The sequence below is a fragment of the Phyllostomus discolor genome, chromosome 6, assembly GCF_004126475.2.
Source record: "Phyllostomus discolor isolate MPI-MPIP mPhyDis1 chromosome 6, mPhyDis1.pri.v3, whole genome shotgun sequence".
Taxonomy (NCBI): Eukaryota; Metazoa; Chordata; class Mammalia; order Chiroptera; family Phyllostomidae; genus Phyllostomus; species Phyllostomus discolor.
Genome location: NC_040908.2, coordinates 129,993,817 through 130,015,190, shown reverse-complemented (window position 1 = coordinate 130,015,190; position 21,374 = coordinate 129,993,817). Strand labels below are relative to the sequence as shown.

At 45.6% G+C, this 21,374-nt stretch overlaps 1 protein-coding gene across 1 annotated transcript in view; it reads left to right on the top strand.

The window, feature by feature from the left end:
- GALNT18 (polypeptide N-acetylgalactosaminyltransferase 18) overlaps positions 1 to 21,374 on the top strand; it is a 319,011-nt gene that overhangs the window by 246,348 nt on the left and 51,289 nt on the right. The window contains exon 7 of the mRNA XM_028516504.2: positions 16,300 to 16,485. Within this exon, the coding sequence (XP_028372305.1) occupies positions 16,300 to 16,485 (186 nt within the window). The remainder of the gene's footprint in view (positions 1 to 16,299; positions 16,486 to 21,374) is intronic.

Genomic DNA, 21,374 nt, shown 5'->3' with positions numbered 1-21,374 from the left:
AAATCTGGAGGGCTATAATGATGATAGGAACTTCCAGCTATTATGGGCCGTTAACCCATTACCTTGTGTATATTATATCAGTAATTTTTATAGTAGCCCTGTGATGTCCATGCTGTTATCCCCATTTTGTAAATGAGGAACCTGGAGGTAACAGGATTAACTACCTCCCAAGATCACTCAAGATTAGAATCAGCCTGAGTAGTTTCAAGGCTCATGCCTTATCATGGTGTCCTGTTGCTTGTCCATCTCTGCTTTTAGGGTTTAAAATCACCCATGGCACACAGTTCCATTTCAGGGGCTAACTTGGACTAGCATTGCTTTGGAAAATGGTGGCCATCTGTTTCAGTGCTTGATGATTTAGCCCAAATCTATCATGGTAGCTGGGACCTGGGTTAGATAATACCACACATTGTTTTTGCCTGAGGTCTCAGGAGACTTCAAAACTGGAGGAGGTGACAGAAATAAGAGCTGAACCAAAAGCCAGAGTCAGAAAAGAGGTAGATTGAAGACCTGCCAAAAGAGAGGAGCCAGAAACAGACAGAAAGTCAGAAGTCTGAGTTCAGGTAGCCACAGACACAGAGGAAGAAAAGAAAGCAAAGAAGGGTCTGTAGCAACTGCCTATACTGGCATCGCCATCATTTGAGGCTTTTTACACAATATATGTAGGGTTAAAGGGCTAGAGACTTTGCTAAAAGAGGTCCAGGCAGGTTAATATGTGCTTTTTCTAGCCTGCTGTGAACTGAAGCATATGAGGGACATTATGGTTCTCCCCAGAGGCCTTGGACTTGGAGGTCTCAGTAATCTTAGCTCACTGCTAGCATCATGGCTGTTCTCACCCAGCCACGAGGAAGATAATTAAAACCCTGGCGGCCACAGTTTCAGGTAAATCAACTAGTCTCTGCCAGCACAGTCTGAGAGACTTGAGAAGAAGAGAAGAGGTGTGGGCACTGCCATTCCTGCTCAGTTGAAAAGGTCTCAGGAAGCACATGCCTAGAGAAAGAAAATTCAACACCTTAAATTGGATTTTAGTCTCTGGTTGCTTATAAACATTAGGGTTAGTCTAAGCCAGCTGGAGCTAGAGTTCAGAATTACCTGAGAGCTTGGAATAACACATCCCTGTGTGGGTGTGCATGCGTGCATGTGTGTTTGTGTGTGTGGTGAGGGTGAAGATACTGAGCCCTGCCACTCTTTTGTCTCATTTTGTTGTGAACTGGAATCTGGTATTGTCCTTCGGCTGCTGTTACGGGGTGAAGCCTACAGAAGGCTGACAACTGTACAATAGAATAATTGTTCATCTATGTGGTCTTTTGAGGCCAAGGATTTCAAAATACACTAAACACAGTTTTCGAGTTTGCAGGCTTTTATGCTTTCTAAGGGAATATTTTCAGTGACTCAAAGCTTTAGCTCAGGCATCATCCACATGTTCCCTTAGCACTGTGTTGGATGTTAATAATGGTTTCAGTGATCACTGGAGGTCAAGACTTAGCCTTTCCTGGTCCTTATAAATGAGTTATTAAAGGTCCAACAAAAACGGCATTGAGATTTTAATCCCAGGTGATGTGAGATTTGGGGGTGCCATTAGTTGACAAAGGGGTGTTTGGATAGAGAATTGGTGAGGGGGCATGGGGACTATTGAGCAAGTTTGATATTAGAAGTAATAATGGAAATGACCAAAAGCTTGCCTGATCCACCTATTTATTTATTTATACAGTGAGCATTTATTATGCTGCTTATGTTATCAACTTGGCATTAGGGTACAGAGAAATGTAGTATCTGGATCATGACACCAATAGGAAGTCAGAAATACATAACTAAAGGTAAAGAGAAGGTTCAGAGGTGAGACAAGGGGAACAGGTATCCTCTGTGTACCCATTGAAAGTAAGAGGATAGAGGAGCCCAGTGAGGACGTTGGAACTGAGAAGAGATTTTTGAATTGAGTGTGAGCATAGGAAAGGGAGGGTGGGGGCAGAGTGATGCTCCAGTTATCAAGAAGAATTGACTGGGAAGATAAGAGCTAGATTGGTGGGAGAAATCACAGATTTCAGGGGAAGGCAGCATTTCAGGAGTGCAATAACCAAGCCAAGATGGTTAGTAATGTTTTTTTAAGATTTTATGTATTTATTTTTAGAGAGAGAAGAAGGAAGGGAGAAAAAGAGGGAAAGATCAATGTGTGGTTGCCATTCATGTGCCCCCAACTAGTGACCTGGCCTGCAACTCAGCCAAGTACCCTGACTGGGAATCGAACCAGTGATCCTTTGGTTCGCAGGTTCGTCACTTAGTCCACTGAGCCACACCAGCCAGGGCATGAATAGTAATGTTAGCACTTAGCAAACATTATGTGCTTGGTGAACTTATTTACTTAATACTGCGCAATGTACTGAACACTGAGTATGCAGTGATGAACAGGAGAGTGTTGGCTGTGCCCTCAGAGAGCTTACATTCTAGTGAGTTTTATGCTGTATGTTATTTTCTCCTCCAGGGAACTATGGGAGACTAGAATAGTTATCCTCATTTTACAGATATGAACACTGACACTCAGAGAGATTGGTCCACTTGCCCAGATCCCACGGAGAAGGAGTGGTGGAACTTGAATTTTGAACACAGTTCTGTCTGATGCCAAAGACTCTAACTCCCCACCCTGTACTATAAGAATGTGAGTAGAGAAAGGGCATACAAGTGCAGCTGGAAGAAGACTTTGAAGGGACAAGTGGAGTCAAAGGGTAGCAATATAAGACAGATTCAAAGAGCTAGGAGTGGAGTGGCTAAGGGTTGAAAGGAGGCAGAGAGTTTAGAGATTTTTTTAACCAGGAATGGAGGGAGAGGGAGTCATCAAAAACTGGTAACTTAGTGCATGTTTGTAGGCAGAGGCCAAGTGACAGAGCTTGGAAATCACGGACTTGTCCTTGAGAGAACGGTTGAAATGTTCTTTACTCTGTGTATTTACATATTATTTACATATGCAAATACTCTTTACTTTGTGAAGCTGTGCAAGGGGAAGTGTGCCTATGAAGAAATTTTCCCAGTGCTTGTCAGCGATGATTTACAGAAATTACCCCTACAAAAATTTTTCCACCAAGCAAGGCTTACCAGAAAGTCAGTCCTGAAAATAAAGAGTTAATCCCTGGTGAACTACCCCAGGGAACAATATTTACTCCTTTTGGTCCTCTCTCTATGTCTGTGCTGCCTGTCTACTTTTGGACAATCTGAGGGACAGGTCCCCAGTCCCTTTCCTTCCTTGGTGTAGTGCCCAGCAGGGGTGGAGCCCTCAACATGGTGGGCCCTACTTTACTCTTCACGCCTGCTTCAAGTCCTGCCTACCAGTGAGTGTGGGTCTTGAAAACTTGCTTATTTTCACTACACTGGAATTGTAGCCATGTAAAGAAACCATGGAGTAGGAGAGAGAAAATATTAGTAATAATGTGATTTCAAGACAGATACTGTATTTTGGCATGTATAATGAGAATTTTTTTGTCCAAATTTTTTGAGGGAAAAATTAAGGATGTGCATTATACTTGGGTAGTACTAATTCTATATCTATATAAATGTTTTTAATTATTTTATTTATGCTTATGCATTAAAAATGTAACTCTGGAAAGCAATAACAGTATCCAGATGTCCAAACATGCTAAAATTCCTTTATAATACAAAACACAAGTATTGAAATATAAATAAACAAATAATTAATTGAATTTAAAAAATTAAAAGATTGTTTCCCTGAAAGTTTGGGCCAAAAATGTGGGTGTGCATTATACATGGTAACATACAGCAATTATTTTGGAGTTTAATGTTTCTGAAATCAAGTTTGCCTTATAAACTTGGTATATATAAATAAATAATAAATATAGAAATAAATTACAATTTGTTATCCAAACCAGAACACTTCTGAGAGTGAAAGGGGGTACTATTAATAATTACACTGGAACAACAGGTATAAACCAGTATTATCATGGGCAAACCAGGACATATGGTCACTGGACTTATAGTTTTATATGTACATTTAATGCAGTTCATTCACTTGACATTGTTAGGTGCCTACCATAAGTGACATTGGGTTTACAATGTTTAACCTAGGACATACAATGTTTAAAAAGTAAACATAGTGCCTTACATCTTGGAGGATCTGATGGTATAATAGGGCAGACATCTGATAAAAGGGAACAAGAAATAGATGTGTAGTTACAAATTGCAGTAAGTGCTGTATTAGTTAACTCAGACTGCCATAACAACATATCATAGACCAGGCAGCTTAAACAATAGGAATTTATTTTCTCACAGTTCTGGAGGCTGGAAGTCTGAGTCATGAAGCCAGCATGGTTAGGACTGGGTAAGAGCCCTCTTCCACCTTCTTGCTGTGTCCTTAAGTGGCAGACAGAGAGCTCTGGTGTCTCTTCCTTTTCTTATAGGAATGCCAGTTCTGTCTGATCAGGGTTTCACCCTTCTGACCTCCTTTAACCTTAGTCACCTTATTAAAGCTTCTGTCTCCAATATGATCACATGGGTGTTAGGCCTTCAACATATGAATTGTAGGGGGCACAACTGAGTCCCTAGCAAGTGCTGTAATGGAAAACATAGAATGTGAGTTCCAGAAAGTCAGGGATTTTGTATGTTTTATTCTGTGACAAAATTCCCATCTCATAAAACAGTACCTGGCACGTGGTAAGTGCTCAATAGTTGTTGAATTGAATTAAAGCACAGAGAGGACATGATCTGATTTATAATTTTAGAGGAGGGGTTGGAAGTCAACAAGGGTTGAAGTGAAGAGACTTGTTAGGAGGCTGTTGAGCGAGCTGTCCACACAACCGTGATGGCAACGTGGGCTAGGATATTGTCCATGCAGATGGAGAGATGTGATTAAATTTAAGCTATATTTAGGAAGTAGAACTGACTACATTTGCTGATGTAATTGGATGTGGAGGAGAAGGAAGATGATGTAATTATAGATGAATTATATAATTATTTATGTAGGCTTGGGCTATTAGGTGGATGAGGAGGAGACCAAAGGACAGATGGGGAGGGAGGGAAGAAAGTAAAGAACTTGGTTGTGGACAAGATAAGCTTATGGTGCCTGAGAGACACGCAAGCGAGGGTGACATGTAGGCAGTGGATGTACAAATCGCAAGCTCAGAGGAATGTAGTATGTCTTCCTGCCTGAATCTTACCATCAGTGGAATCTTACAGTGAAAATAATTAGACCTAATATTAATGGGCTTTAAACTTGTGCTGCATGTTGAAATAAATCCTCTGCATTACCCCACTGAATTCTCAAAACAACTATTTTTGCAGTGTCATTTTTGTCTCCATTTCACAGACAAGGTAACTAACTGGATGTCAGAAGGTGAAATGGATTGCCCGATAGCACCAACCCAGCAAATGGGAAATGTAGACTTTGATACCAAGACTGTTTAACCCCAGAGTCTGTGTTCTGAGCACAATGACCTTCTGTGTTCCAAGGATCAGAGGTCTTGGACACATTTTCTACTCTGCTTCTGAATTATGATATGACCTTGAACCTCAGTTTGCCCACTAAGAAATGAGGTGGGAGGTGATCTGTTAGGTCCCCCACAGTTCTACTGTACTGCAAGGCTGGCCTCTTTCATAAATCCCATTTTTATTGTGAATTTTCTGTAGGTGCCTTTCAGAGATGATCCTGACAATTCATTTTGATGTGTATGAAATGGACTAATCCCTTTAAGTGAAGACCCAGCACCTCAGCTTTCTTAATCTGATTTCCAAGGGAGTAAAACAAAAGCTCCTTAAAACAAATATCACTTCAGAGTGAGAGAATGGTCAGAATCTCAGATTCATTTTTATCATCTGAACAATGACCTCGAGGGTCCCCTGGAGCTGAAAGTGGGGTAATGCTTGGGTCAGACATACGGCTTCCTCTAATGTCCGTGCCAGGGTCTGCCAAACTGCCCAAGTTCCCCACCTGTGCTGTCTCAATGACTCATGAGTCACCCACCTGTTAGATGGCCCCCTCTCTTCTGGGTGACAGAGTATATTCTTTTCTCCAGTAATTCTTAATGGCCCTGCATTTCAAAAAGGACCCTCCTGACTTTTCATGGGCCAGTGTCACCCTTTTGAGGGGATATCTGATATGGACAGTCCATTTGAATTTGACTGGGATGTGCTAATGAGCCATGTGTATGTGTAGGATTTGTTTCTGATTAGATTAAACTCCTGAGAGAGTAAAGAAACAGCCACTGATTAAAGACATAAAAAAGGAAACACTTTAAATGAGTAAGTGGTTCATCTTCATATAGAAAAGTAGAAATTAAACAGAGTCCAGGAGATCTGCTCTGAATAGCAGCTGCGTAGATCGAGCTTTTCTGAATACATCCACAAAGAGAAGGCACTCACGGCAATTCAGAGGGACTTAACCCACCAGAAGGAGCTCGGAACACCCCCAAGGAGATGGATGGGCCAAGTTATCTGACAAAAATGACTCTCGGACTCAGGATGGGAAGGGTTTTACTTGGACTTCAGAAAATTGCTCCCCGAGTCCCTGTGACAGTCAAGCTCATTGTCATTCTCTGGCAGCACCAGTGATGGCAATGGGGCCAGAGATCTTAGTTCAAAACGAAGACGTGATTTGAGTAGACAGCACACGTGTCAATGGGACCTGACTTGGAACTTGGCCAATACTTCTGCCTCTGAGCATGGTTTCTGTAGTTTTGGTTCTGTAGACACGCGTGGACTGGGACTAGCCAGCCTCCCCAGCCTCCCTCGCTCATTCTGGGACTAGTGGGGCTGCCACAGGGCTGCTGTCTGTGGTTGTCTGATGAACCCTGAGCTAGGCTTGATCTCTAAGCCCTGGCCTTGTCCTCTTCCACCGTGCTGGCTGACTTCTTTCTGAGTTTCCTGACCTCTGCTCTGGTTCTCAACTTGAACAAGACTCCAATCTGCAGCCTGCTTTGCTAGTGTCCTAACACCCTGCCTGCTCCTGGCAGCTTCCTCTCTCATCCCTTGGGACTAAATCTCTTTGATAGGAAGCTTAATCTTCAGCCTAATGAGGTCCTGCTCTGAATGGATTCATCACCTGGATTTGAGGAGCTGTCACTTTCTAGATGATCTCTCCCCAGGCCTGCAACCTTCTGCTACGAAGTCCCACCCAGTAGACTGGAACCCCTAGTTGTCAGTGCTACAGGGACCAAGCCTCCCCGACCACCTTGGCTCTCTATACACCGGCAGATTGTATTCATCAAGGAAATGATCACAGTAGCAGGTCCCAAACCCCAAAGGTTTCACATTACAGCCCCCTGAAGAGTGGGTGGCTTTCCTGGACTGCTGTTCTCCAAGTGGTGACTGTGCTTACAGACTTCCCACACTGGGTACCTACCACCTTTGCCATCATCTCCTCTCTCATTCCATTGGTCTGAGCTGCTCACATGGTCCCTCTGGACTGCAGCAGCATCTGGAAGATGCAGAGGAGCAGGCAGGTATCAGTGAGCAGCAAGAGTCTGCCACACCTTCGGAGACGACCTGATCCTGTCTCTGCTTCGCTAACCCCGGTATCTCCAGGCCTGACTTCTTCCTTTTCCTCATTTTTGTCTTGAGTCCAACTTAGCCTGAGTCTGAACAATATTAATAAGGCCTGTTGGCTGATGGGAGATTTGAGATAATCATGAATAAACTTGCCTAGGTTGGAACCATTAAAGCATGTCTTCTCATTGCAATGACTGCGTTTGCCAAGAAATCCTCATGAAATCTCCCATGAGGAAACGCACTCCCACAGCCCTAATCTTTATCATCAGAGTGTCAGGGTCCGAGGGAAAGTGGGGTCCCCTCTACATGATGGGCTAGTGTGCCGAGCTTGGTGCCATCACTGCCCCTGGCTTTCCTGTAGGTAAGCAGCTATTTCAACAAATCTCTAGTCCCTGCAAAGCAGCCTTTTAACTTTTTTTTTTTCATGAAAAGCTTCCAGACTTTCCACCCCAGCTGATCTCTCCTTGGAATTCTGCCAGATGACTCCTGCTGCTGCCTTCTGATAGTTATGAAGAATCCCTTTCAAACCGGGAAACTGCTTCAAGTGCTTTCTTGGGCCCATCCAAAATCAGACCCCTTCAGGGACACCTTCCAAGAAAAAGCATCATTTTTCCTCAAGCAGCAGTTCTGCCCAGAAGACTCTTTGGCAGTGTCTGTTGTAAGAGGAGGGCTTGGGAAACTGTGTCCCCCCGGGAGTGTTTTTCAGTGGGGTCTGGAGGAAGAATAAGCATTGTCAGACTTTAAAAATGTTTCTTTATACTTAAAAATAACAAACTATCTACCCTTGGAAACCCGAGAGAGCACCAAGTAAAGTACAGTGGGGACAACTCAACTAAGGGAAGCCCAGCTCTTTGCCCTTCATTCATGCAGGAAGCATCTGTCATGGGCCAACCCTGTTTAGGCCCTGGAGGTTCCTTAACCAGAGTGAGGTGGCCGTGGGCCTTCTCCACGTCTGGTATTGCGGGCCCATAAGCAACAGAAAGAAAAACTCCATCTCACTAGCAGTCAGGGAATTGCAAATTAAACTACAATGAGAATGAATTTCATATCCATTGGATTGGCAAAAATTAAAACGTTGGAAATGCCAAACGTTGGTGAGATTGTGAAGTGACATGCATGCTCATCTGTGCTGAGGGGAGAGGGACTTGGGAACTGACTTTGGAAGAGCTTCACTTTCCTAGGTGAGTGGACTGTGTGTGTGGCCTGTGCCTCAAACATTCCACTGCAATGCAAGGACACTGAGAGGCTCCCACTCTCGGGAACCAGAAGACTCATGTAAGATTGTTTCAAGGAGCACTATTCACAGTACTGGAAACGACTGGACTGCCAACCAGCAGGGCAGTGCCTAAATAAGCTGCTGTGTGTTTATACAATGGAACACAATGGCGATGAAAATAAATGAAGCGAGAAGCAAGTTGCAGAATGCAGACAATATGTTTCCATTTGTGTAGCATTCAAAAACAACAAAAACTAAAACTAAACAGGTAGTTTAGGTTGATGGCAAGGGAATTGTTAACAAAATTCAGGATAATGGGTTACCTCTGGGGGTGAGGAGGAGCATGCAGAGATTTCTAAGTTCTCGCCAACTTACTCTTTCTTAAGCAGGTGGTAAGGAAACAGTTGTCATGTGTATTACGTGTCCTTAAACTGTACATATGCACTTTATGCACACACACAGAACAGTTATAAGTGCTGTGCAAGTGGGAGTACAGGTGCTGTGGGAATGCACAGCAGAGGCATTTAACCAAATTTAGGCAGCAGGGAAAGTAGGTAGGAATTAGCCAGGCAACTAAATGGAGGTGGGGGAAGAGATTCCAGTAAAGGGGATGGCATGGGGAGGGTGGAGGTGGGCAGCCAAGAACATGGTCCACCCTCAGAACTATCGAAGTTGGTGAGGCTGGACAGCAGAGGTGAAGTGAAGCTGCAGTGAATAGGAGGGCCCAGATCTCAGAGATCCTGCAGATGATGTGAAGGAATGTGATCTTCTCTGGAGACCAAAGGTTGCAAGTATGGGAGCATTTTAAAAGGAGGTTTACTCCATGTTTTACATCGTCTTCCTCCCAGCTCCTCCTCTACTGCCCACCCTTGACCCTGGCTTGCTGATGGTGCCTGGCTTTTGTCTTAGCCTCGCCCAGATTGGACTGCTCTTCCCTTCTTATTCCCCTGCTGGGCCAGGATGAGGGTGAGATGGATGAGGGGCCTGTGGTACCCTGCTCAGTGTCTTTGTCTGCCTGTATGTCTGACCCTACAGCCACTCTGTGAATGACTGTGGTCTCCTGCCAGCTTTTCTCAGGCCTTGGCTTCAGCCTCCATCCTCCTTGTCTTTCTCCTCCCAGCATTTCTGGTTTGGCTTTCTCCTCTTGTCTCGGCATTTCACAGCCAAGTTAGGCAAAACAGCTACACGTAAAAAGATAATTAACAACACGAGCCAAGAAATATGGACCACATGAGTGGTACAAATTATGTGTTTCAGGAGTTTGGAGGAACAGGGCCAGTCCGGCTTTGGATGGATGGGGAGCAGGAAAGGCTTCCTGGGCTAAGGGAACAGTGGGAACATTTTGCCAAAAGCAAAGAGCTCATTAAAAGTCAGAAGGAGATAAAAGCTAGAAAAGATTTGTGGTCTTAAGCTGGGGACCGTGGCTATAAAGTAGAATGCTGGAGTACTACCACCCCCAATCACTTACCCACATAAACATTAGTAATAAATTATGGCATGCTATTCCACTGAGCCCAGAGAAAGCCTCAGAATCCTTCTCAACACAGTGCTTCAGAAGGACATTAACAAGCAAATGGATTTAGCACAGGAGTGTTATTTGCTGTCCCCTCCATCGACTACAGAGTGATCACAAGTCTCTGAGTAGGAGAAATGGTCACAGTGTGTGTCCTGTTGGTTCTCCTCCAGTGTCTCCCTATTTCACAGCTCCCAGGTTACAGCTCTGCCCACTGTGTTTCAAACACCGGGCGTCATTTGAGGTGCTGGCAAGAAAACCCAGAATCATGCAATGAAAGAAGTAGAAGGGATCTAAGGCCTTACTGAGTCCAGCTCCTCTGTTTGGCAGCTGAGAAACACTGAGGTTTAGAAGGGAAACGCTTATTTATGTAAGAGACAAACCTAAACCCAGTCTTGTGACCCTGACCTTGTACCAGCTGCTCCCAGTCCTGGGAAGAGAAAGGAACCTGACCTTCTCTAAGAACCCACTATGCACCTGTCTCTGCTGATGGGAGCTTTTCATACAGCATCTCTTTTAAACCTCCCAGGCTATCATTATCCCCCACAAAAAGGCAACTGGCATCCAAAGATTGGTCCAATTCAAAGGCTAAATTGAGAGAGAGGCAGGATTTAAACCCTCTCCACCAGTTCCCAAGACCTGCATGCCTTCTCGTAGTTTCCAGGTGAATGCTTCAAGCATTTTCAGAAACAGTCACACTAGCAGGGCTCTCTGGGAAAAGCCAGTGGTAAGTGGGATGTTACTGCATAACTGTTGTTTTCCTGTTCAGGTTCTTGGTCACGTCTGGGACCCAGAAGCTACTCTGTGGGCAAAAGCTAGCATTGGCAAGGTTGGGGGCTTTCTCTAGGGCAGCGATTTTCAACCAGTGGGCTTTAAAAAGTTTTAAAACATGTAATACCTGGCTACTTAGTCAGAGGCATTGACCTCTTCTTCCTTAGATTGTCAAGTAAAACAATGACAAGAGCCAACACAACACGAGCTGCACAGTATGAATGAATACAAATTATACTTATTTTTTGTCAGATTGGCAAAAGTTATATTTTTTGGTGTGCCGCAGAATTTTAGTAATTAGTTTATGCATACTAGGGGTGAAAGGGGTTGAAAACCGCTGCTCCAGAGAGTCCAGGGAGTTCCACAGGAAGAAGCCACCTGCTATCGCCCGTGCCCATTTGATGACTTCCCAGGTTCCGTGATGTTGATTTAAGTGCTGCAGCCAAAGGAACTCTTTTCCATCCCTACAGTAGGCACTTAAGTGTCAGAACTTTGCTGAAAAACCACTTGGGTTTGAAGAAAGTCATTGTGTTCAGTAAAATCTGGCCACATTTTATGTTTATTGCCTTTATTAGAGGATCTTGCTGAGCTACTTAAAACCACCTCTGTCTATAGTTAAAGTCCAGGGCTCTTGGATTGCTGAAATCACTCATTCAAGTAACAGTTATTGAATATGTAGTAGATGCCAGGTGCTGGTCTATGCAATGTGACCCCTGTCTTCCTGGAGCTTATAGTCTAGTGATGGGTGGGGAGGTGACATTGGAAGAATAAATACCTAAGTTGAAGTATTGTGAATAAGTGTTATTCATAAAGAGGACAGGGCACTAAAGTATTTAAAAGGGATCTTATTAGATTGGGGGTGTCAAAGGAGGTAATACCTGAGCTGGGTAACGGGGAGTGGGGGTGGGGGATTATTCCAGAAAAACGGAACAGCAGGTGCAAAGATACAGAGACAGAAAAGAACTTGGTGTGGTCAAGAAACATGCTGACCAGTGCCCATCTGGAAACCACAGGTCCAGCCCTGGGCTGACATGCTGTCAGGGGTCCTCTGTGCCTGTAAGACTAGCATGTGTCTCACTTGTTATAAGGAGCCTAGGTCACAAGCACTTTATGTAAAAATTAAGTTCTGCCTTTTGGCAGTTGCTTCCTATGCCTCGTGACCTCACCTGCTTTCTTGGTTACTGATCCTTGGTCTTCAGTTCTCAGCCACTCCTTTGGTACCCACTTCCCCTGCCCTTTCTCTTCGTGGCATCCCCATCCCCTTAGAATCTGCAGTGCTAAGCCTTCATTCTTCCCTGTGTCTTCTCCTCCATCCGTGACCACACTTCTTTGGCACAGTCCTTGCCATCTATAGCTTCCCTGTACTTTGGGTCTCCCTACATCACACCAGCTGTGACGTGTGTCCTAGGCCCAGCTGCCATTCTGACTTCTCTTTCCCTGCCCTTCCCAAGCCTCCATGGAAGTTTCCTGACGTCTCCCTCCATGGAGTCCAAATGCCAGTGATTTCCTTTACTATCCTTTGCCAACCATGAGAGGGTCTCTGAGGTCAGCCATAAGACTCCTGAGAGTCTCACTGTCTCAGCTGTTGGTCAATAAGATCCGCTCATCATCTGGGGATGGGAGAGCACAGGCTCTCTCTTGTTTACTTCAGTGTCATCGGCCAGGGCCCAGAAGTGGTAGGAACGCACACCCAATGCCCAACGTCCAGAAGCTGTCAGGAACCCAAAGCCTGTCATCCTTTCCATAGGTGAGCCTTTTCACAGAAGACAGGCGAGGGGAGATGACCCCTAGGTTAGTAAGTGCTCCCCATATACAGAGGTCCTCAGAGAGGACCTCAGGGGACTGTGGAAGGCAGCCCATCTGTTGTGGGCTTCAGTCATGTGAGTCCTCTGCTCCCTGAAGGCAGATGTACAGGAAGAGCCAAATAGTAGCAATTATAATGGTTATTATAAAGTACTAGCAACGGGCACAGACTGGGGGCTTACAACATTCCCACCACTGTGTCAGGAGCTTCCCAAGCCCACATCCAGTGCAAGAACTGCTGTCATGTGCCTTTCACAGACGTGAGGTTAGGTAGCCTAATGTCGCCACTCAGCCAGCACACAGCAGGGTTAGAACTGACCCAGAAGGCCTGTCCACACCTCCTTGACTGCCACTCTACAGTGCTCACACCAAGGCAGGCACAGGGTAACAGCTATCCTCACGTCATCTCCCTCTTCACTGGGAGAAACTGAGGTATGAGAGAAGTAACCTGCCAAAGGTGACACAGCAGCAGGTGGTGGCAGGGAAACAGGGCTCCAGTTCCTGCTGGCTCCACAGCTGTGCATCAGAACTCAACGTGCTGCTCCCATCTAGCCAGAGGTCCCCTCTCCAGGAACCATTTAGCACACATCTACAGTAGGATCTGGTGAGGAGCTTAGGAAAATTGTGAAAGAGGGAGGGAGGTAATTAAACAACAAGTACAAGGGTGCTATGATCAGGAAAGACAGGGCAGGGACCACAGAGCACAACAGGCTGGCCTGGTTGAAGGGGGCACAGTGATGGGATGCTGAACTGACACCCTGAGGATGAGGAGGGATGGAGGCCAGGGTGGGGCATGTAGTTGCATGTGTAGAAGTCCAGAGGTGAGAGAAAAACCTGGCACTCCAGAGGAAGTAAAAACATTTCAGCATGGCTGTAGCACAGAGAATGTGGGGAAGCAGGCAGGAGGCTGGAGCCTTGTGCTGGGGCCCAGCCCTGAGGAGCCTCGGAGGCTATGCTGGGGAGGGCATGGTGCAGGAGGCAGGTGGTCCTACCTACACCTTCAGAAGGTTCCACTGTCTGTGGGGAGAAGAGACTGGAGGAGGAAGGCGGGAGGGAATCAGTTGTTTGGAAGCTGTTCCAGAGCCCAAATGAGACAAGACTTAGTCTGCACAGGCTGGTAGCAACAAGATGGGGAAAGGGGAGGGTTCAAGAGCTTTCACACAGCTCCTTTTCCTGCATGTCTAAGGGCATGATGGGAGGTGCCACCACCACCCTCTTATTACAACTAGTAGAATCACCCACTCTACAGTGAAATGGTAAACTGACTCTTTGAGAAACAGGCTTCATAATAAAAGAGGTCTGTTATGAATCATGTTCTGTATTGTGTTGCTGAAGTCTGTCAAGTAATAGCCTCTGGTTCTGGTTGCAAAATGAATAATTACCCCAACTCTTTGTGTTGTCAATAACATTAACAGTATTAACATACTTTCATTGAAAATCTAAGCAAAGTGAACTAGAAATCAGCACAATTCCCAGAACGTACAGGTCGTGGAAATGAAGGTGTGCAACCTGGAGCCTTCTGTGGCTCGCATCCCTGGTCCTCAGGACCACTCTGGGTGTGGGGACACTTTAAAAGTGGGGTCATCCTGGGGGAGCATGGGGTCATCCTTTAGGTGTGGTGGGAGTCAGAAAGATCCTTTCGTCATTATTTCCAATTGTGGTCTCCGGCAGGGGACAGCTGTTAGTCTCGGCAACTGCCTCACAGGGTGTTCTGAAGAGTCTGCTTTATAATTTCTATAGTAATAGCTCAGATTGATGGAGTGCTTATTATGTGCCAGACATTTTTGTAAGCACTTTGCATATAATCATTTTAATCTTCTCAACAAGTTCATGAGATAGGTACTTTTATGATCCCTATTTGAGATGAGGAAACAGAACCACAATGAGATCAAGTGACTTATTCAAGGTCATATAGGTAGTAAGAAACAGCCAGGATTTGATCCCAACCTGATTGCTCATAACCACCAGGCTCTACTGCCTCCCCACAAGCACAGTCCAGGGCCTGGAACATAGTAGATGCTCAGTGGGGGTCCTTATTTTCTTGTTATTGTCCCTAAATAATATGCTAAGTGCAAGACAAGCTTAGAAAGTGGTAAATCAATAAATTGTCTCCAACTCTAACAGCCTGTAGAGACCAACTGGTGTGAGATAGACTGATGGAAGAGAAGGACTTCTCTTCCTAGGTAACATGGGGAAAGTAGGCTGGATCCAAAGCCGACCTCATCTTGGATGAAGACATGTGGCTGTTGATGAGTACATTTTCTAAGTGTAAACATTGTCCACCAAATTGTGCAGTTGACAATTCTTGACAAGCGTCTACTGTTGTCCACTGAGAGACCTTGATTGCTTTCCCTCAGAAGCCTCATTCATCAGCTCTGACCTGGCATTTTAGATTCATCCTAGGTTTACTAAGTATCAGCCATGTGTTGATTGATTGACTGATTAAGCATCAATCTTTTATTTATTCAACAAATATTTACAAAGTACCTATAGGTACCAGACCTTGTCTTCAGTGCTAGAAATGAGAGCTGAATGAGGTATGACGGGGCTGTGCCCTCTGGGAACAAGAGGGAGGGAGGCAGGCTGACCTGTGAGCAGGTAAGCCGTGATATCGAGAGCTCCGAGGGGCAGAGGAGGAAGCAACTGGCTGTGCCCCAAGAATTGAGCAAAGTCCTTACAACAGAGACGCCATTTGGCCAAGGTCTTGAGAGACGATATTTTTTCACCTGTAGAAGGAGGGGGGAGAGCATTCTAAAATCATAAACAAGATGGACAAAAGCCTCAAGGCACAGGAGGATGTGCGTGCTCTGGAACATTGAAAGTTCAGGGTGGCTGGAATGATTGTGGTAGCAGCTCCAAAACACTGACCCTTGATGCTCGGAATGCAAGGTCATTTTTAAAAAATTCAAAATCGAATTGCATCAAGTTGAAGCTCCTACTTACCAAGGACATGGAGAAGTTTAATATTACCCTCTTTGCAGCTCCCTCTCCCTTGGGTTCTATCAGAATTCAGGGCCCTGGAAAGATGGAGGAGAAGCATGTCTGCCCTCTCCCTGTGGTAGTCACCAATCCCTGTCCAGGCCCCTGTAGTCCACGTAAAGATGACATGTCTGCTGGCAGTCCCTGCTGGTCCCTCCTTGTCAGCGCTGCTACAGGGATCATTATCAGGGTTGTGTTCATTTCTCCTTTGGGGCAAGGAGAACCCAGATCTTTGGTCACAAAATGTCTAGTCCCTTTGGAGGGGTGAAAGGGATGGAGAGAGAAGGTATAATAATTATTTGCTGGTAAACCCATAGCAACAAGAAACAAGACACGAATTAATGACCTAACAACCTCCTTGAGTAGGAGTGAAAATAAGGTACAGCTGTCTGCCTTTGTAGAGCGTGTTCTGGAGAGACAAGGCGAAGAGAGCTGAATTCATCTATGCTCATGTTGAGGGATCACCTGCAGCCTGGCTTAGAGGCACAGAGGTAGGTCTGGGAAATGACGAGTGGCTGTGTGTCTTCTGCAGGTGTGGCAGTGTGGTGGGAGCGTGGAGGTCCTGCCCTGCTCTCGGATTGCCCACATCGAGCGAGCCCACAAGCCCTACACTGAGGACCTCACTGCCCACGTGCGCAGGAATGCCCTCAGGGTGGCTGAAGTCTGGATGGATGAATTTAAAAGCCATGTGTACATGGCATGGAACATACCCCAAGAGGTAGGGAGCCCCCGTGGGATGGGTTTATTGGGGTCTGATGGGAAAAAACAAACAAATATGGGACTAAGTCCTTCTTCCCATGGGTCAACCAGAGTCTTGTTTACCATGTAACGTGGACTCCTAACCCCAAAATATACCACTGTTGAAGGAAGGGGGCCAACAATGAGGTGCTAAGCCATGGCTTGTCCCCATTCCCACCCCTTGTCAGTATGCTTGAAGAGGGACTTTTTCTCTCCAGACCTTAGTGTCCTCATTTTAAATGAGAAAAGTTGACCAGGTAGCTCCAAGGTTACTTTACGTTCTCAGGTCCTCAGCTTCTCTGACATTTGGTGTTTCATGGTCCTGACTTAGAAATATACCAGTCATTACCAAAATTCACCAAGTGTACCTTAATTTCCCTGTAGTTTGGATTCAAGGCTCTCCATCAAGTCTTTTTTTCTTTTTAATCCTTACCTGAGAATATGTTTATTTATTTTAGAGCAAGAGGAAGGGAGAGAAACATTGATGTGAGAGAGGAATTGTGGATCAATTGCCTCCCATACATGCCCCAACTGGGTATCAAACCCTCAACTTTTTGGCATATGGGACAATGCTCCAAACAGCTGAGCTGCCAAATCAAGGCCATCAAATCCTTGATCAAAGAAATAAGGAATGCCCACATGCTTTTGGGATTTCTCAAGCCACATGAATGGAGATGGGATACACTCCCACAAGGGCCCTCAGGAGAAGGGAACTATTCTGGACATTTTTTAGGCTGCTTCTAACTTTCACAGAACCCCACCATTGCCTGCCACTGCCCTCCATCCCTCTAGTCACATACATTTAAGAAGTGCAAGAGAGAAAACAATGTTTGTCTAGTCAATTTGTTCATCCTTGTCATGTGTCATATGGAAATGACCTTGGTCCACTGAGTTGGAAGAACCCAACAGATGCCAGCCACAGGATCCCAACCTGCTTGGCAGCCTGTCTGCCTGGAGATCATTGCTCATGTTGCATTCTGTGTGAGTCAGAGCTGTTGACCTCCTGACCTCTTTCTTTCCTCCCGAGGCTATGGTTGCCCTTGGGAGTCCTTTAGGATTCCTCAGCTCTCTCTTCCTAATAGGGAAATGATTAATCTTTGCTTGAAGTTTTCATATGAAGGTCCTGTTTCCTGATCTCTCCCCTAAGCTAATGTTTCTCTGATTGAGTGATTGAGTAAGCTGAGCTATGGGTACAAGCTTTTAGGCAACCCCATTCCCCCCCACTGCCCACTACCACCATCATGGGCAAGGGGCTGGAGTTGTGCATACTCCCACCACCAGTGAGATTTCAGCATTTGGGAGGAAGAATGAGAAGCCAATGAGTATCAGTCGGCGTGTGCCCAACCCTAATGAACCAGCCCCAGGATCGCATCCCTGACAGTGGGAGTGTTTCTAAGGAAACAGAGGTGCCTTCTGGGCCCATCTGTGGCTGTGGGCGTTGGATCACAGTGTTCTGGGCAGCACGCTGAGCCCTGTGGTGGGTGTCCTCTGGTAGAAAAATGTTACAAACACTCAGAAACTCCCAGGAGCTCACCAGTGAGGCATTGTAGATCCCCAGGCTCTCAAAAGGACTAGAGTCCTGTTCATGCTCCTGCTCCCTTCTCTCTGTATCCCAAACCTGCAGACCTTCTCCCCCAATTGCAGCTGCTAGATGTTGAAATACATACCAAATCCAATGAGAACAGAGTTAAAAATAATTGGAAATGATGAAACTCAGTGTCTGTCTGTGACTCCTCAGGGGGATAATTCAAACCAAGTGAAGGCAGGGTAGTGGTGGTGAATACCAGAAAGGCAAATGAGATGTGATTGTCCAGGATAAAGCCTTAGATGTCTTAGATGGAGAAGAAAGGGGGTCAATGTGTTTCCTGAAAATTGGCCCATAGCAACCTGTCCATTCCATGCTGGATGTCCATTCCAAGTGAATGTCTCACTTCTGTGTATTTGCCAACTTTGTCCTCTCAGCTTGGAATTCCCTGTGCAAATCCTCTTTCCCAGCCTCCACCCTCACCACTTCCCCTCCATCCTCTTACATGCAGCCCCACTGACCTCCCCTCTGGGGAGCCGGTGCGAGCTGGGGAGAATGTCCCTTTTTGCATGGATGTCTCTGTCATTGTGCCACCACCTTATAAAAGAATGTTCTATTATCAGAGTCCCTCTCTCAGAGACAAGAGGCTCTCAAATCTAGCTGGACTTGAAAATCACGTGGGCTTCAGCCCCAAGATTATGACTTAATTAGTTTGGAAGAGGATCAGGGATCCTTTTATTTTTGGAAAATTCCTCAGGGATTCTAATGTCCACCCAGGCTTTGAACCACTCCACTAGACCAGGGGCTTCCTGACAGATTGTGTTATTCCTATTGGTGTCAACATGCCAAGCATGAGGCAGGGCACGTGGTCAGAACTCAGAGAAACCTGCTAATGCTTATTAACAAATGAATCTGCTGGCCGTGTATGTAATCATCCCTTCCTCCCTTGGTCAGTGGCTCCAAAAAGCAGATCTGCAGACCAACTACAGCAGAATCACTTGGAGAACTTAAAAAAAAATAGTAATTCTGGGTCTTTTCTTCAAAGATTCTGATGAACAGATGTATAGTAGTACCAGGATCTATAAAAGGTCCTCCAGGTGCTGGTTTGGGGCAGCCAAGTTTGGGCAAAACTTGTTTAGCTTATCATGCTCATCTTTCCAAACTCACCTTCAGCATCACCTACTCCAGGAAGCCTTCCTTGACTGCTCACTTCCCTTTCCCCACTGTCCTAGCTACCCCACACCATAAGGTAGACTAAGAGCCCCTCCTCTCTCTCTTCCCTCCATGCTTCACACAGTGTGCAGAGAGAGTCTGTTTACTTGTCTGGGTCTTCCAGACTCTCCTTCTGGCAGACTGTGACTTCTTCCTATATGGATACACAGCGCTTAGGACAGCACCTAACATATGCCAGGCACCCAGTAAGGCTGAGCAAAACACAAAGAAGACAGAGGGAGTGTAGGTGCTGCATGGCCTCCCTGTTTGCCCAGATGCCCTTGTGGTGACGTCCCAATACTGTACCTTCAGCTCAATTGTGAGCACATCTGTGTTCTATTTACTTAACCTTTCATCTCAGCTCAAATGTAGAGCTAGAACCCTCAACCCTACCTCCTGTCTGTCTTGAGAATTAAGTAAGTTAACAATCTGTAAAGACTTGAATCAGTGCTTGGCAAATGGAAAGCACTAGGTAAGTGTTAACTCTTGTTGATGCTATTGCTACATCTTCTGCTTTTGCACCCAGCTTTAAAGTGCCTTGCTGGGCAGTTATCCCGTCTGCTGCCCTCTATGCTGAGTCCTCCTAGGCTGTGCACTGAACAGAAGTGACTCCCACACCCACTCCCTTACCATGTCCAGTCTCAAGCATTTAGAAGGCTAGAGGAGCCTCCAGCTCTTGCTTCCTTCTACTTTAATTGAAAATCAGTTTGCTTTTCAACAAACTGAAAGTCAGTGTGCAGCAAAGCATCGATATTTTCTTACACAGCCTCCAGACCTGCTCCTTCTGCTTCTTGCTGGAAGACAGACTGAGTGCCAGGAATGACTCCCCATGGTGCTCATGTGATGGTCCTTCTCTAGGTCTGGCTACAGGCAATAGTGTGCAGGTGCACGAATTCCTGTCCAGGCAGGAATACTGGACAGCTTCTTGTGTGGCTAAGTGTATGAGTTTCTTATGGCCGCCAAATAAAGTTACCACCGAGTGGCTTCCAACAGCAGAAATGTATTCCGTCACAGTTCTGGCAGTTGGACACCCACAGTCTAAGTGCTGCAGGGCTGTGCTTCCTCCAAAGGCTGTGGTGAAGGGGGTCTTTTCTTGCCTGTTGCAGCTTCTGGAGGCCCCTGGCATTCCTTGGCTGATAGATACATCACTACAATCTTTGCCTCTCTCTCCGTGACCAAACATCCCTCTCCTTTCTCTTATAAAGACTTAGGCTCACCCTAAACCCACAGTGATTTCATCTCAATGTCTCTAATTAATTATATCTACAAAGGTCCTATTTCCAAATAAAGTCAGATTAGGAGGTACAGGTAGGCAAAAATTTGGGGAGACGTGCTTCAACCCACTCCACTAAGTACTCAGCAAAGGAAGAAAGATACGTGTATTGTTTTCTAATAACAAGGGCCAAGGTGAACTTCTATGAGAAAGTTTGCTTATTTCTTAATTTCTGCCCCCTGCTCTGAAAGAGCTTGATGAAGTTTACAGCAAACACTCAGTGCAGAAGTGCCGACCCATTAAAGCACAAAAGGCGTAGGTCAATTAATAAATGGGAGGAGGAAAGGGTCATGAAATCCCGCAATATAAACTGAGGAAACTCTGATTCTTGAGTCTTAGAAGTTAATGTACAGGTGGCCCCCTGGCAGATTGTATCTCTCCACCTTCAACTAGGAGGGAGACAAACTTTCCCTTGATCCTGAGAGTAGAAAGAAAGGTTTCCCATGGGAACCCAGAATTTTAGGAAAACAGAGACCTTCCTGAAACAAGCTCTTCTAGTGGCTCCCAGTAAAAGCTGAGGCACAGTGTTAATTTGTCTCATATAAAGGCAATTATACCATGAAAGGGGAAGGCCTGGGTCCAGGTGCATAGCTTTGTGATACAAGGATAAAGTGCAGACAAGTTTGAAGGGTTAGTACTTAACAGAGATCCCTTGGGGTGGTGTGAGAGGAGGGGTTGGGAGGGTAAGCTGGTTCCATATTGCCAGTTGCTGTGTTTGCTACTTCATGAATATTGTCTCCACTCGGGCTCATCAGTGCCATTCAGGTGAGGTGCTAGGCCAGGGGCACAGAGATGAGTCCAACATGTTCCCTGCTCGTGGAGCCCAGGTCCAGCAGAGAGGCCAAGTAGCAGTTGCTGG